This window comes from Meriones unguiculatus, chromosome 19 (genome assembly GCF_030254825.1).
Source record: "Meriones unguiculatus strain TT.TT164.6M chromosome 19, Bangor_MerUng_6.1, whole genome shotgun sequence".
Lineage (NCBI taxonomy): Eukaryota > Metazoa > Chordata > Mammalia > Rodentia > Muridae > Meriones > Meriones unguiculatus.
In genome coordinates, this window is record NC_083366.1 from 55526703 (window position 1) to 55544571 (window position 17869).

General features: G+C 40.9%; 1 protein-coding gene across 1 annotated transcript in view; it reads right to left on the minus strand.

Annotated features, from left to right (window-relative positions):
• Positions 1–17869, minus strand: part of LOC110559926 (uncharacterized) — a gene marked incomplete at its 5' end in the record, with an annotated part of 297183 nt that overhangs the window by 191326 nt on the left and 87988 nt on the right. The window contains one exon of the mRNA XM_021655579.2: positions 57–314. Within this exon, the coding sequence (XP_021511254.2) occupies positions 57–314 (258 nt within the window). The remainder of the gene's footprint in view (positions 1–56; positions 315–17869) is intronic.

The window sequence follows — 17869 nt, forward strand, 5'->3', positions numbered from 1 at the left end:
TACAGTGCCATATCCAATCTCAAGAAATTAATAAATAAAACTATCATATTACAAACCTTAAAATATAGATTGCACAGCCACTGGTCCAAGTCTTGGCAAATCAATTCTTCTATTTTTCTGAAGCTATCCAGTTTCCGGTTATAAGGCCCTCGGAGAAGGGGACACTTGAATTTTCCTTCCACTACATGGAGGTTGTTGTCACAGACAGGAAAGACTGCCGAGCCCATGATCAGGTCATCACGTACATATGTTCCACGGACGAGTTCAAATAAGAAAGACAAGCCAGGCTGCACAGCTTTCCCTCGAGGAAGTGCCTAGCAAAAACAGTAAGACAGGAGAACCTCAGGAGGCTGCTATTCGTTACCCAGAGATACCCACACATCATTCAGAATACCTACAGACAAGTTCTGTATCACTCCTCTTACATTTGAATGCTTCTCTTCAGTGAATTTACAAATAAGCCTTGTAGCTTCAGGTAATTTAGCAAACATACAACCTCTGCCAGAGACTCCATGCTTTCTAAGCCTCAGGAATCAAGCTTGCAGCGTTGCAATTAGCATGCCACTCTGTATTTTCATGCCTCTTGGCTTGGTCTGGTATGTCTACGGTTGCTAAGGTTTGAATGTGTCCATTAAAGTTCCTGTGCCGTAAACCTCAACCACGAATCCATATGTTAATGATGTATGAAGACAGAGTTTTGAGGAGAAAGAATTAGATGCAGTCATGAGAGGGCGGCCTTCAGCATGGCATCAGTGGCTTTGTAAGAAGGGAATAAGAGGTCTCGGAATGAAGATAGTGGCTTGCTCTTTTCCGCTGCGCCCTCCACCATGATGAGATATGGTAAGAAGGCTCTCACCGGATATGAGCACACCCTTGAATTTCTCAGCCTATGGAACTGAACCCACTAAACTATTTTTTTCTTTAAAGTATGATGCCCACAAGTATTCCGTTCATCACGACTATTTCCGGTGTCCCATCACAATCATGACGTCACATCTGTTTTATGTCTTCTGGATCATTCAAGTACCTGGCTCGGGTGCTTCCCACAGAACAAATCCCATCTATAAAAGTAGATGGGCAAATTATCACACTCCAAAAAACTAACCCTATTCATGATGACAGAATTAGTATTACAAGAAAAAAAAAAAAACAGAAACCATATAGTTTTTTGACTAATATTTTTCTGAAGTGACACTATGAAGCACATCACTATAAGAACCAAACAAACAGCAGTTGGCAATGATGGATCAACGGCCGCATTGACCAAGTCATGTTCCTAGGTGTAGGGATGAAGCCCATTTCTCAGCTTAAAAGAATTATAAAAGTATAAGACAAATAATTTTTTATCTAAAAAACACTATGTACCTAATTTTCTCTAGAAAATCTCATGTGAATGGATTAAAGTGGACAGAAAATTGTCTTGTCATAGGCTATTTTGCAAAACATTTATCCAAACGTGCAGTTATATTTACATGATTCATACGGATAGCTGAAGACTTAAGTTTAGGAATAAAATGTAACAGAGACATCTGTTGAAAACCCCAGAACCCTGTGGCAGCTGCTATTAAACCATTAGCGGGATCAGGTTTCATTTAAACCAGATTTCCCATTCCCTACAACAGCCCATGGGAAGGCGAGAGACATTAGGCACAAATTACTGACACAAGAGATCCTTAATCAAGCCGTACTTTTCATTTGGCGAGCTCGCCACAAGTACCGTTTCTCACACGAGAACACGAGCTAAGTGGAGGAGGACAAACGGAGTCAGGGCTCTGGTTAGAGCCAGGATTTAAAAACAAAGCTGAACCCACACTGTCAACAGTGTTTTCGTTTCACCGTTTGGTTTAGCAGTGAAAACCAGGACGTTCCTTGAACAAACCAGTGTTTTCCAGCAATGCATGCGAAGTAGCTGTAATAAGAACATGAGGAGCGGTGACAGTTCGGTCCTAACTTTGGTGATGGGTTTATGTAAGTTATGTCTCTTTCTACACTTAGGTTTATATGCGCTTGACTTTTCTGGGTAACCATGGAGAGGACCGCACATGTGGCTAAGTGAACCTATGCTTACCTACCATCTGTAAGGCCCTGGGTCCAACCTCAAGTGCCACCAATCAAAAAATCCAAAATTATAGCAAAACCCCAAACCACAGCGATGTAAGCGTGTTCTTCTTAGAAATGGCACATTTCTACCAAGTCAGCAAGGCTCAGGAAAACAGAAGTTATGCATCCGTCTCGCATTTGTATTTATGACTTCCTAGATGAAGCATAACAGAAGAAGGTGTTTGAGACCAGAGTGCGTCAGTAACCATGCCAAACACTCGCATTCTTTTATTGCATGGCATATCTGAGGTTATCAACCAGGGCGTGGAAACGCCATGCAGTGCTGTGTCATCTACTGCAGCACACAAAGGCACTTTATGTTAGTCTGTTCTATAGCAGAGGATGGGCAGATGGAGCTGCCCTGACAGCTCCTGAAATGAAAAAGAAAAAAAAAAAAAAAGGAGAGCAGCAGGGTAAAGCGATTCCACTGATTCTGAGTAAGACACAAATAGGAGCTGCACATTCTTTCACAATTAATTAATTAATTTTCATTCAATGTGTGCAAGTGTTTTGCTTGCATACATATGTACCGTATGCACACCCAGTGACCAAAGACATCAGATGCCCGAAGCTGGAGTCAGAGTTGGTTGTAAGCCACCATGTGAGTGCTGGTGGTTGAACCCAGGTCCTCTGGAAGAGTAGCCAGTGCTCTTAACTACTAAACCATCTCTCCAGTCCCAAAGGTGTAAAATATTACTAAAGAAAGGAATCTACTCTGTTGTAGTCACAACAGCTGTCTTTTCAGCATGCATGCTATAAGTGTTTCTCCTGCTTGTTGTATGGGAGACCTTCAGCCCTGTAATGTATACCTTGAGACTGGTTGCTTAGGCAAGAAAGATCACTAAGTTTTCCTGTTCCCCTCTCTCTGGGAGCCTTTTCCAGGAGCTCCTTCCCCAGATAGCCTTCAGGACAGCACAACTCCAGCTATCTCTCATTAGTTGTGTAATTAAAAATTCTACACGAAGATGAATAGATGCTCATTGTTTCTGATGCGGATGCCATGTCATCTGAGTGCTGGTACCTGAAGGTCATAATGTCCTGAAAGGAGCTTCATTTCCTGACCACCATGAAAAGTTTCTGTGGAAGACAGTGATTTTGCAGAAACAACCATCACTGACTATTGCAGTTGTGATGCCCTTGATTTTCCACATGAAGGGAGACATAGGTAGAAGAAGAGGAAAGAATTGGAACCAAAGAACTAAGAAGCAAATGAGGGCTGGGGAACTGCATGGTGAGTGTAGGAGTAGAAGTGAGATTTAAAAAAAAAAAAAGGATGTCCATTGGAACCAGGCACACATAGGTTATTAGCCTGGAATGAATGGTACCACAACATGTCTGCCACAGTTAGCTCACCTGTCAACTTGACAGAAACTTAGAGTCACCTGGGAAGAGGGTACCTCAACTGATAATTGCCCTCGGGTTGGCCTACGACCATGTCTGTGCGGTATTTCTTAATTTTTAATTGATGTAGGTGGGACCAGTCCACCGTGGGTGATGCCACCCCTAGGCAATTTGGGCTGCGTTGTATAAGGAAGGTAGCCGAGCAAGCCAAAGAAGGCAAGCCAGTAAAGGTTCCCCCCTCTGCTCCTGCATGAGTCTCTGCCCTGACTTCTGTCCGTGATGGACTGGAAACCCGGAAGAAATAAACCTTTCTTTCCCGAGATGCTTTTGACCATGGTTTTTTCATAGTAATAAGAAAGCAACCTAGAACGGGGATGAAAGCTATGTTCATAGTATGTTCCCTGTTTCTGCACTTTCTGAAATGTCTGTAGATGTAACAGTTTGGGTTGCTTTTATGTTCTGGTATTAATATTGTTCTTTTTTAATGTATGTGGGTATTTTGCGTGCATATATGGCTATGTACCACGTGCACAACTGATGCCACAAAGGCAGGAAGGGGGTGTCAGTGCTCTTGGAACTGGAGCTGCAAATGGTTGTAAGCCACCATGTGGGTGTTGGGAATCAAACCCATGTCCTCTGGATGAGTACCCATCACTCTTGCCCATTGTGTCATCTCTCAAGCACTGTATGATGGTTTTCACGATAAGACAAGTACTGATAAGACAGTTTCGAGCAGCCTTCAAACCTTCCTTCTCAATATAATGGAGACAGTCACAAAGAGACAACACCTACATCATGGTAAGGAGAAGAGCTAAGGATATAGCTCAGCAGAGCTCTGAGGTAGCATATTCCATGGCTGGCTTCATCACCAGTACCAAAAGGGGAGGGCGAAAGTAAGAAATAAGGTAAGTTATAAAATTATATGAAGGCACAACTTTTTGGGAACTGAAGAGACAAATTTAAAGGAAACTAAATCCTGGGATCAGATGAAAGTGCAGACCTGTCACCAGATGCTAACTACTGCAGAAGAAAGGAGTAATTTAACATATGCACCCTAGGCATAGACCGAGTCATTACTGTAGACCAATTCTTAACCCTAGGGTCTTCACAAGTACTCAGCAGCATGTGGGCCATTTGGTCTAGGTATGGAGGAAGAGATCCTCTGTGTTTCAGAAATCCTGTAGCAGTACTGGAGAGCAAAACATGATCAAAAAGTTGAATGGCAGTTGGTTCCCAAACCCAAATGGAAGCAGGGGCCTTTTATAACTTAAATCTATGGGCTCAGTGGGGCATTCAAATTAACTAGCGTTAATTCAGCTCCAGCTGAGCTCAGTTCTGATGTGATCATGGAGGTCAGCCCTTGATGGGGGAATCGGCATTTTCTATTTCATTCTCTACAGTTTGTTCACACACAAAGTCTGCCATATGGCATGAAACCACAAGAAGGGATGTGAAGCCCTGGCCAGTGAACGCCAATCCAAGCATGAACAGAATCTGGGAAGAGCAAGGATTTTATATTATTAACATCAAGATTAGAGGAAAGCATCGAATACTTCGGGAGAAAACTTTCAAGTGTTTTAGAGTAGGCACAAAATATTTGGCATGGCAAAAATCATGAGACGTACTTTGGGGTATAAATGGACATGACAGAAAAGACATAATAGAAGTGGAAATCCACTGACAGTGAATTTATCCCAACTAAAGTACAAAGGCAGGGGTGGGGGGAGGAAAAGAAAATAGCACAAAAAAAAATCATTGAATATTCCAGCACATGTGAACCTGGAGTTAGGACACAGAGATGACGGGGCTGAAAGCATTTGATGAGATAAATTGAGAAAATAGATTAAAGACATCATTCTACAAAAAGAAGTTCAGAAAACTCCATACAGGAAGTCTCAGATTCAGCAATGAAAATCGAGATAAAGACAGAATCTTTAAAATAATGGATCCTTGCTGCTATCTGAGAAGTCCATTTGGGATGGCCCAAGGGCTATCCTCAGTTGTTATCTCTATTTTCTAATGACAAAATCCTGGATTTAACATATATAATATTAAAATATTATGTACCGTGTGGAAAGTTTAAGTTGTATTTCATTGCCTAGCTCCTTTGCTTTGCACTGTGGTCATGTGACATGACTCTGGGCACAGAATTAAAAGTATCTAGAATCCCTGGCTTGTTCTATAGTCTGCCCTTAGCCACCCTGTAGGCTATTTTTTGCCTAGCTGGATTTGTATTGCTTCTTGTGTCTGCAATGGACACTGGAATGCCTTAGCACTGTGCTTAAGAGCTAACATACACAATCTCAATTTCTAGCTGCATTTCCTATTACATCAAATACATATCAATGCACATTGTACTGGAATAGTCTGATTCTCTGTTGCCATGATGGAACATTGACCCGAAGGGAAGGGTTTGTCTATTCTTAGAGGTTATACCCCACCATAAATGGAAGCCAAGGTAGGAGCTTGAAGCAGAAATAACAGAGAAATGCTGCTTACCGCCTTGTGTCCCATGGGCTTCTCAGCTGCCTTTTGTCTACAGCCCAGGCCCGTCTTTCTGGAGATGGAGCTACCCACAGTGGCACGGGAACTACTATGTCAATTAGCAATCAAGAAAATGTCTCACAGACAGGCCCACAGACCAAGCTAATGAACACGATTTCTCAAGGCAATTCCTCAAGTGGGATTCCCTCTTCTCATGTGTATCAAGTTGAAAACCAAGATTAGATACCACAGATTCATTTACACACTGCACATTGTCAAAATGACCGTTGTTGAGATTATTCTTCGAAATGCCCATGCATATGCATACACAGAGACACCGTCTATTATTTCATCATGGCATTGTCTTCATTAGGAAAACATTCCATACCCAGAGCTTTTCAAGCAGATGTGTTAGCAGAGGTACCAGTGGGACCTGAACATAAGTTAGGGGCCGTGCAAGTCCTTAAGACTTATATTTAACACCAGCAATTTTAAAAGACATGCATTTGATGAGACCAGAATAGGACATTTTTTAATGTTTTGGAAATTAGCTGCTAAACATACTAATGGTACATATGAACCAAAATTTGAGAAACTGCTGTACCCACAGTCTCTGGCTTTGTGGAAACTTTCCCATGACATGCTAGTGCTGTTCATCTGCCAAATGCAACCTGACCAGAAGACTGGAAAATGCAGGCTGTGAATCAGCCCATAGGATAATCAAGCTTATGATGCCTGTATATATATATATTCAGCACCATACTATCATACTTATGTCATGCCAAGATATAAGTAATAGTAATATTAAGTCACTGGCTGTGAGAAACTAGTGGTTCTGGGTCAAGATGAAGATAAAGCTAAGAGTAGAGAAACGTAGATATTCTCCCAATCTGTGCTTCAGCTGTTAGTCTGAACACTGGAAAATCTGTGGGTTGTTCATAGAACATCCACCATGGCTGTGACTCTTCCAAATGCACTGTAAATCGCTCAGCAGACTTTATATACACTATAATATGCTTGAATCCAAATCACCCATTCTGCTCTGTGTAATTATTTCTCTCATTTAAAAGGGGAGCTGTATAACAGCAATGTTGGAAGCATGAGCTTGGGTATCAGATAAACATTACTTCTGAATAGATAATCTACCTGGTATTTTCAGATCTTTATGTCACTATCTATAAAGAGCTGGGGAAACAATGGTGACAGATAAACAGAATGGAAATAAACTAATGAGTGTCTTCCAGATCTAAATTCTGCTGAGAATACTACAGGGAGTCAAGGAAGTAAATCAGTGCTTAATTTGCATTAGAGATAACAAAATGTTCCTTTGGAAGCCGACAGCTCAGAAAGGTGCTTGGGAATTGATATGGAGCCCACGGTCATCTAGATTAGCAGACAGAGTTTTATAGTGCTATTCTTTTTTACCCTCTTTTCCCAGTTTAAAATATAGATGAATTAGCTGTAATCCCCTGTCTGTCTGCTATACGATTTAAGAAAGTAATCGTTCCTTGAAATTTATTCTGACCTAGGTAAAAAGAACATAGGGCAACAGCAATTACACCTACACAGTTTCTGACTAGGAAAGGGGCAGCCTTGAATACAAATGTACAAGGCCGATGTTTTAAAATATTATTTCCAAATCTTTAATCCTAAATGTTGTTATAATATCAACAGTTAACACTCATTCACTGAACTCAAGGCATTTTTTTCAAAAGCACTTTATCATCATTAGCTTAATCACCACAATAATCCAATGAAGTATATTCTCATATGGACCCAACTTTACAAACTCCTGGACAGAAGTATAGAGAATCTGGGTCCACAGACATCCAAATCACGGGTGAGGTAGAGCTGGGATCTGAGTTTAGGACTGAGAGAGCTAGCCCAGCTATACTTCCCACAAATAGGAGGAACCAACCAATGCAAAAAGCTAATCTTGGGTTCATGCCCAGAGTTCTCAAGGTCATTCTGCTCTATCCCACCAGCTGCTCTTCACCCCTTCTAAAAAGTCACAATCATGGCCTCTTCCTCCACTGTCTTCAAGTCCCTCACTTTGGGTTCAGACATCTACAGTGCATCTAGAATGGATCGAGTAAAACCATCTTTCTTCCAATAAAATCCACGATCCTTAAAACATTTTTCAGAAAGACTGAATTTACCTTTTACTTTATAAGTTTCTAATTCTGAATAAAAATATTTCCTGAATAAAGGGCACACAGTCTTGTGATATCAAACCTAAAGCCCCTACACCTAGTGTAATGCCAGGTTCATGGGACCCTCGGAGACCACCAGGAAATGACTCAATGCAAGAGCAAGAGAGCTTTATTACGAGAGCGATCAAACTCGGGACCCAAGTCTCACTGATGCAGCAGCAGAGAAGTAGGACCCTGAGCTCTGAGTGAACAGGGTTTTTAAAGGAAAAGTCTGTGAGCAGGGAGTTTCCATGACAGCAAGCAGGGGGGCACATGTTTCCATGACAGCAAGGAGGGGGCACATGTCTTGATGTTACAGGATTAGATAAAAGTTAGAGGGATGAGGTGACCTTCTCTGAGGCACATAATCACAATTGCCTAAGGCATATGATCACAATTCCTATTCTTCTAAACTATATCTGAAACATTGGGGAGAATTTTCCGAGCCGATTCCCAACTGATTCTTATTGATTATTGCCAGGGAGATTGTCTCTATTTTCTATGAAGTATTTATTCTGTGATATTTCCTGGAGGTTATTGCTAGGAGAATTAACTTTGTTTTCTGCCATGTGTACATTCTGTGATGTTTCCTGGTACCTGAGTTCAGCTCTCAGTCAAGATGGCTCTTTATTTTAAAATGGAGTTATACCCAGGCTAACTTAAACTCTTCACTAGCTGCAATTTCTTCCCAACTAATTTAACCATTAAAAAGGCACTAACAATCTGAAAAGTCTGAAGACTTTAGAATAACAGTTCCCACCCTGACCATATTCGTTAGCACTTAAGGGTGCTAACTTCAAATGCTGGTTAGTAATTGATTTAGTCTTACACTTTAACCAGCATGAGGGGTAGTGGTGAACTAAGTGACCACATTTTGAATAATGAATCAGCTGGTCGTTTGGTCCTTCAGCTGACACTTTGAGACTCACTACCCCTTGAAGATGCAAAGACAAGCAAGGAGGATCTGTGTATCATCAATTCTCCTTGATTAAGAACTATGCATTTCCATCTAAAATCAAAGTGGATCCTATCTGAATAATTATGGGCTTCACCATATGACCTGCCTGCCATTCCCCATGAAACATGACTGAGATGAGGAAATTCATGGAATATCATCTTGTTATGCTGTAATGCCATTACCTGACCTCAACCTGGGCCTGTTGTAATTCATCTCTTGCACGCTGTTCAATAGAGAAAATTTCACTCTATAGAGATGGAAGAATGTTTATTGAATATTTTAATCTGGAAAATTCAGTTCTGGGATTGACAGTTCTTCCTCTGTTTTCTTTTCCCTTTTCCTCAGTTACCCTTTTTCTTTTATAATTGGGGAATAAAAAAGTTGTGTTTTCTTTTCATTTTTCTCCTTGTTAGGGAAAAGACAGATCTTTCCCTTCACTGTCCCTGAGAGTTTGAACACATTGGGGGAAAATTGGGCACAGCCCATTACTTTTACAAACCCCAGTGAGTGAGCCTCAATGCACAAAAAGATGGCGTTTCTCAACATCTGCAGTTTGATTAGATCAAAGACCAACAAATTAGCCGCAAATGGCTTTACAAGGAGCATGCAAATCTATCATTTGGAGAGGAGAAAACTTTGGGCAATGATTGCTAATCAACATTTTCCCTTTGGGCAGCCCACATGGCACCAATGACACATTGCGATGAACAGTGTCAGTGCAGTACTCTGTGTTTTACAAATCTCTTACATGCACACTATGACATGTGCTTGATATCAGCCATTTCACAGGTCAATAAAAAAAATTTAAGGAAGAAATTCACTAGTTTCCTTAGCCACTAAATTATTGAGTTAACTCTTATCAACAATTATATCTAATGTTTTGGTGTCTTTTGGGTAATTTATTCACCTCACACGTTAAATATCAACGATTGTAATTGAAGCACAAGTTTGGCACTTATATAACAAACTTCCAACTTCACTTAGCTATAAACTGATGGAAAGGCAATAGATAAGCAACTAATATGATTTTATCAATAGTAATAAATACTTGGGCTATCTCAATGAACACTGAAGTCATAAATCCTAATACGGCAGGTCAGGTGTGAGCTCTGTTCAGAAACTTTTGCTTAAGGCAGAAGCACTTAGCATTGAGACCCTCTGTGATGTCAGAGTTTAAGGAAGACCCTTTCTAAACAGGAAGGAGCCTTGAGTTTAGTGGCCTTATGGAAAGAATGAGTTTGATATATTCAAGAAAGAAAGCAGAGACTGGAATGAATACACAAACAGGAAACTAACATGGGATGAAACCTGAAAATGGAATAAAGGACAAAACAAGTTCTGAAAGCCCAAATAAGTAATCTGGGTTTTATTCGAAGGGTGATGAAGAGCCTAAGGCAGGGATACTGTCTGAGGGTTGCTAGTGCTCTGATGAAACACCATGACCAAAGCAACTTGGGGAAGAAAGGGCTTATTCAGCTTACCCTTCGAAATCACTGTTCCTCGGGGAAGGAAGTCAGGGCAGGAACTCAAACAGGGCAGAAACTGATACAGAAGCCGATGCAGAGGCCTTGGAGTGTGCTTGCGCCCCCTGCTTGCTCAACCTACCTTCCCACAGAATCCAAGACCACCAGCCCAGAGATGATACCACCCACAATGGGCTGGGCCCTCCCCCATCAAGCTCTAATTAAGAAAACGCCTTACAGGCTTGCCTACAACCCGATCTGATGGAGCATTTTCTTAATTGAGGTTTTCTTCTTTCAGATGACTTTTGCGTGTGTCAAGTTGACATAGAACTATACAGCACAGATCTGACATGGTTTGATTTACTTTATTCATTGATCTTTATTGGTCTTTGAGTTTAGCAACATTTTGGGGGGTGTTGAATGTGAATCCTATTCCTGCCCCCTTCCTAAGCTTTGAGAGTTTCATCATTTCAAAGTCATTCACTGCTGGTTAGTATATGTGTGTGAGTCAGATGGATGGGGAAAGACAGCCAAGCTTGTCCTTTGCAATTAACAGGCTGTGTGACCTTGGAGAAATTCTTTGCCCTACTCAGTCCTCTGTGACTTCACATGGTGTTCGTATGAAAATTAATACCTTAAAAGGAATTGTAAAGCATTTTGTATAGATGTTGAAATATTAAAACATATTCCCTGTGAATATGAGTGGGTTCAAATATAGAAGCAAGTTCCTCCTCTTTAGAGAATTCAAAATGATTTGATTGTTGAATTGCAGGAGAAGTGAACAAGAACTGCTATTTTGTAACTAGGGCATTCTGAACTCTGGATACAGTACACGTGAACAGACACAAAGGACGAAGATAAAATTGCAGAATTCCCAGTAAAATAAAATGTGTAAATCTACATAAAACATCAATTTTTTAAAAAGATAATTCAGATTATTCTGAAAATGTAGCCTACTGGTGGGATAGGTGCTTAGCTGTCTCCAGGCCTTGGGTTCAACCCCTAGTATTAATTTTTTTAATAAAATATAATCAAAAATATCTCACCAGTCTATTAGAAGGTGTTGAGACTCTGATGTTCTCAAATCTGTTGGCTAATTTTGGAAATCCACACTGAGACAGCTACATTTCCAGATGTCAGTGACATATCATAGAACAAAGAGGGCCTACAAAGATAATTCTTGCTTGTCAACTTGACACATTTTTGGGTGTATCTGTGAGGATGCTTCTAGGGATGATTGGCATGTAGGTCCATAAGAAGCAGAGGAAGTCATGGGTGAATGTGTGTTGCTTATCACCATCGTGAGAGACTGTCCTTTTTCTGATCACATGAACCAATCAAATAAGTCCCCCCCTCGTGGTTCCCCATACATTCTATTGGTTCTGTTCCTCTAGAGGCTTTTCAAGGAAATGCAAAGTCTCTGCTTTCAGAAAGCTTATGCCCAAGCTTCCTGAACTCAAGCAACCACCGTTTGGTGTGGGGTAGTTGAGCAGCCCTGTTCAAAGGGCAGCTTTACACGTGATACAGAGCTTGTCTTTTCAGAGACGTGCAAAAAAAAAGGGTTGAAAGAGAGAAATTTGATTTTAGAAATAGAATCTATTCTGTGAAAAAAGTCAAGGGAAAATTATAGGAATAAGAGAGTGATTCTCCCATAAAAGTAAAACAAAACAAAAACAAACAAAGAATTCAATCTTGCTGCTTCTTTCAGGGCAGGCTGTGAGCCCAATGCTTCATTTGTGGAGTCATCCACACTAGATTTGAGGTGCATTTTAATCATCTAGGAAAGTCCTACCTGAGCATACCTAGTCTGTAAAATGGGCTCAACAAGGAACTAGGTTCTCAAGTTCCTCTTGATGGTCTCTCTTGCATGTACAGTGATGTGACTGGAAGAGTGTGGGTACTCTCCCATCACATCAGAGGGATGAGAATTCATATTGCTTTGAAATGTCCCCCAAAGTCTCCCATGTTCATGATGTGGTCTCCAGTCTAGTTCTATCAGGAGAAGGGGTTCTTAAGAAGTAGAATCTAGGAGCAGAACTTTGAGTCACTGGGAACAGGTGCCTAAGGGGCACTGAGGGACCACAGTCTCTTCCTCTTTTGCTCACAGGGAATTGAGAGGTTTGGCTCCAGCACGTGCTCTTGGCCCATGAGCTGTCTCACCACAGGCCCCAAACAGCAAGGAATGGAAGATCATAATTGAGCATGGCCTGACACCTCTGAAACCATGAATCAAAATAAACCTCTCCTTTTTTACAAGTTGATAATCTCAGGTATTCTCCAGGATAATGGGGGATGGATAAATAATGCAAGTGGCACTGTATACTGATGGACTTGAAATACTTCATGTCATCTAGAAGCAAGAAATGAAGACATAATAGCATGAAAAGAAGGTGAGCCAAGTATTCTTATAGGCGGGAAAAGATTAACTAGATTTCTTGAAGGAAAATTTTCAAGGGCCAGAAAAATGTGAATTAAACAGGAACACTCCATAAGGAGGATTGCCAAAAATGATTAAAAACCAAACCAAACAAAACAAATCTCACCACCCCCTACTTGAAACTACCATAAGCTGTCTACACAAAACATTTAAGGCTAGTGATATTGTTGTGAATTATGTGTTCCATTCCCATTTCCCACAAGAGAGGGCTGGGTCTAAGGTAGGTAACTTTTTTTTATCATGACAGTGAATGCCAGCATTAAGTCTCATTCTGAAGATGCACTGTGACAAGCATCCTTTACATCTAAGGTCTATTTCAGTAGGATCAGGGGAACTGGACTGAACTAGAGAGAATTATGTGTGCTCACCCCAGAATGTGAGTTAGGAAGCAAGTCAGGAAAGGTCTTAGATGACAGTGAAGTTCTAAGGCTCACTGGTGTGGCCATTAAAGTTTCCACGGGTTCTCTCAACCAGCTAATGGTCCTTTTCTGACCTGAGAAAGAGGCCTTCCACAAACTGACATAATGGGAAACTTTCTAAAGTTACAAAATATAATATATGCCAGGGCCCTGGACTGTTAACAGTGATAACTAATAATCGATAAAGCAATCATGCTCAGTGTCTGGATTCCCTAGGACCACTCCTTCCTATGAGTTATGAAAACCGTTTCAACTCTTACATATTAAATGTCACACAGAAAATAACCTCTTGCAAAGTGTTGGGTTCATCATATTTCACGAATTAATACTTGAGGTCATTTTAATCAGTTTCTGATATATACGCCATTTTCAGAAAGCACTTGGGGGAAGAACACTGAGGCCACGACGAATAATGACAAGAATATGAAGTATATTCTTTATATACATATTGGAATTTGGGCACTAGTGGGGTACTTTCCCATCTTAAGTATTTAGGAAGCTTTAAATAAGAAATAAATTTGCCTATTTCATTGAAATTGAGCATCCCTTTTTTTCCCAGGCATAAAACTTCAAACATATTAATTTTGTGGCCATATTTTAAAAATGAGAGCAAGCACCAGCCAGACAACGACATGATGAGTGTCTTAAAATTTCCAGAAAGGGCACTAAATTTTTCACAGTATTTGTGTTTCATTCTCAATGTAATAAAAATACGCCACTCTTTTAATAATGAATAATAGATTCTCAGTTTGATTTACATGCATGGATTAGATGTCATGTGTGAAAAGTTACTGTTTTATTCAGATTGGATTTCCCTCCAGTGAAACAAAAATGGTCTCCATCTACCATTATAAAAATGATACCTTGTCACACTGATAAACAAATACTAACCAGCTGACGCAGTTTTTAATTCTATACATCCCCCCAAATAGTCAGCTTTGTTCCGTAAGTACAGGCCAAATTATTTTTCACTATAGCATCCAAAGTGCGTATGTGTGCCCTTTACCACAGGGCAAAGCCTCCTGCCAAAATTATGGTCACCCTAAAGGAACACATGCCTTTTGCTTTTCTGAAGACTCACATGACTGTGGGCATCAGGACTCAGACTGTGGCTTTGCAGAATGCGGGGCCTCAGCACATACTCCACAGCCTCCTGCCTCCCAGCACAGACTGCTGCCATCCTGCACCGCCTGGCCCCGTGTTCAATGTTCAGGTTGTCTGCAGACTGCATGTGTGGGCTACTACAGAAGCCCGTCCCCATGTTCTCACCCAATACACTGCCCTACTCTCTGAGCAGCTACAAGGAGTGCAGCCCTTCTAAAAACACTACCTACCCAGAAGTTCTCACACTGCTGGGGCACTTGCCGGCCTATGTCCCAAATTCTTTATAATCCCCTGTGTTGGGTACTTGGAATGACATACCAAAGTCCATGGCTGGGCGTTTAAACAATTGTGTTTATTCCTTTAACTGAAATTTAGATTTTCCATGTGGGGGTGTTATTCCTGCTACCTTCACTAGGTGCTCAGCATGGCTTTCCCTTTGAGTGTGTCTTAATCCCTCAACCTTCTCTCCTTCCCTGTGAGCTCCCTTCTTTCTCCTCCCTCCTCTCCCTCCATTCTTTCCTCTCCTCTCACCTCTCCTCCCTCATTTCTTCTCTCCCCTCTCTCTTCCACTCATTTCCCCCCCTCCTCTCTCACCCACCTTGATGATCTATCCATTTTGTCTTAATAACCCCAATAAATATCCTGTCTCTAAATGGTTGTGCCCTGAGGTACTATTAGGGACCAATATTTTAATGTGTAAGTTTGGTGGGGATACACAATTCAGTCTATAACAATCTCTTATTAATTTCCTTTTATCTCCCACATTTATTTTTCTACATTCACATAGCATAGCTGAAAGCTAAGCCATTTCACTGGAGATGCAAATGCCTTTTAGAAAATTCAAAGCTACATAGAGAAATAAAATAATTTTAAATTTTCTGTTAAAGCATACAAGGTTATGGTAATGAAAGCTACTCACGCCATGACCAATTTGAGGGAAGGGTTGAGCCTATTTCTCTAACACAGAATATAGCACTGAATACAGAGGGCACTAAATAAGTTCTCCCTTTCTCGCTAATAACAAACTATTTGAAAACATAGCACCATACAAGTATGCTATTTCTTTAGTCTAACTTTCCTAGTATGGGCATGTATAATTCAATGGAACGACTCACCTACTCTGGCATAAACTGGGCCACTGTGAATGGCATAAGCTGCTTTTGAGCTCATGGCTAGGCTGAAATGGGGGTCCAAGATAATCCACACCCTGGCCAAGGACAATGAGAAGGTTGGTTTAAACTTGGACCTTCCCTCTCCTGTAGCTGTTGTAGTCTCATCATCAGCAGTGGATGTGGTATTATTATAAGACAGCTTGAAGATGAAAGAGAGACTTCTAACACAACAGGAAAAAGAAGTTTTCAGTGCATTAGGACCTAAGCTTGAACTCAAAACTCTGCAATATTACTTCACATTTCTTTGTCTAATAGTCACTGAGTCCTCTTAGATCAAAGAGATAAAATGCACTTCTCTACTCAGCAATTAAAAACAAGGAAATCGTGAAATTTGCAGGCAAATGGTGGGATCTAGAAAAGATTATCCTGAGTGAGGTATCCCAGAAGCAGAAAGACACACACACTATATACTCAGTTATAAGTGTTTATTAGCCCTATAAGAGGATAAACATACTAAAATCTGTACACCTAAAGAAGATAAACAAGACAGAGGACCCGTGGTAAGATGATCAGTCCTCACCTAGAAAGGCAAATGGGATGGACATTGGAAGTAGGAGAAAAAAAGTAACAGGACAGGAGCCTACCACAGAGGGCCTCTGAAAGACTCTACCTAGCAGTGTATCAAAGCAGATACTAAGACTCATAACCAGACCTTCGGCAGAGTGCAGGGAATCATATGAAAGAAGGGGGAGTTAGTACAACCTGGAGAGGACAGGAGCTCCACAAGGACCAAATATATCTGGGCACAGGGGTCTTTTATGAGACTGTTTCTCCAACCAAGGACCATGCATGGATATAACCCAGAACCCTTGCTTGGATGTAGGCCATCCAAGCTCAGTATCCAAGTGGGTACCCTAGTAAGGGGAACAGGGACTGTTTCTGACATGAACTCAATGGCTGGTTCTTTGACCTCACTTCCCCTCTACCAAGGGAGGAGCAGCCTTCCTAGGCCACAGAGGAGGACATTGCAACCAGTCCTGAAGAGACCTGAAAAGCTAGGGTCAGAAAGAAGGGGAGAAAGATCTCCCCTATCAGTGGACTTAGAGAGGGACAGGGAAGAGATGAGGGAAGGAGAGTGGGATCGGGAGGGAATGAGGGAGGGAACTACAGCTAGGATACAAAGTTAAAAAACTGTAACTTATATAAAAAATAAAAATTTAATTAAAAAATACACATCTCACCCTTCAGTGGGGAAATAGCTAAGATTTTATAATTTTCTTTATCTTCCTCAATAAATTATTGGTAACCAAATTCATGAATAAAATATAAAATGAAGTAAGTAATATAAATAAGCTTGGTCTGCTGTGTACGGTGGAACCACCTTGGACTAGCTCAGGACCTCCCATTTGAGTTAGGGCCAAACACCAAAGATTTCCAATAGCTCGAGAAAACTCACCTAAATAAAGAATGCTAGCTGCCAAGTTTCCACACTTCTTTTTTTTAAAATAAATTATCTTTTATTATTTTTACTTATATGTACATATGTGCACCCATAACGGCAGGTGCCCACAGAGGCTCTGGCCTGGAGCTGGAGTCCCATTGGGTTGCGAGCCACCTGACATGCATGGTTGCTGGGGCTTGAACTCAGATCCTCTGGAGATGAAGAACATGCTCTTAACAATGGAGACATCTCTCCATTTCCACCACGACCCCGCATATTTCTTTGACTCTCCTGTTGTATGCATTGTTCTTAGCATGGGAGTGCTTTTTTAAGTGGTTTTTAAGTCTTCTTTAGATGAAGAAATGAGGGTGCCAGGGTAGAATTAGTGAGTTCATAAGAGAAGAAGACCAACTGTTCTTCATTTTTTCTCCCTGGACAGGCACTAGTGAAAGACTCTCTGAGCCAGAGGAAGGCCAATCACCAAGGAAACAGGTCTGCCAGGATGGTAACCTCTGTCTTTCTAGCCTGTTGTACGGAGGAAAATTGATGCTTAATGGTCAAGCCATTATGTGTATGGTATTTAATCATAATATCCTGAGCTGAATGAGACACACAGTGAGTGAATAATTTAATCTGTCCAGGTTTAATGACCATGACCAAGAAAAGGAAGGGCAGTGGGTATACAGCTAATGAAGTTCCAGAACATGAATACAAGCTTGCAGAGAACTATTTTTTATTATTTGACTGATTTTCTTAATAACAATTTATACTTTTTGCCATAAAATGACAAAAAAAAAGCTGTTCTTCACTTAAAAATA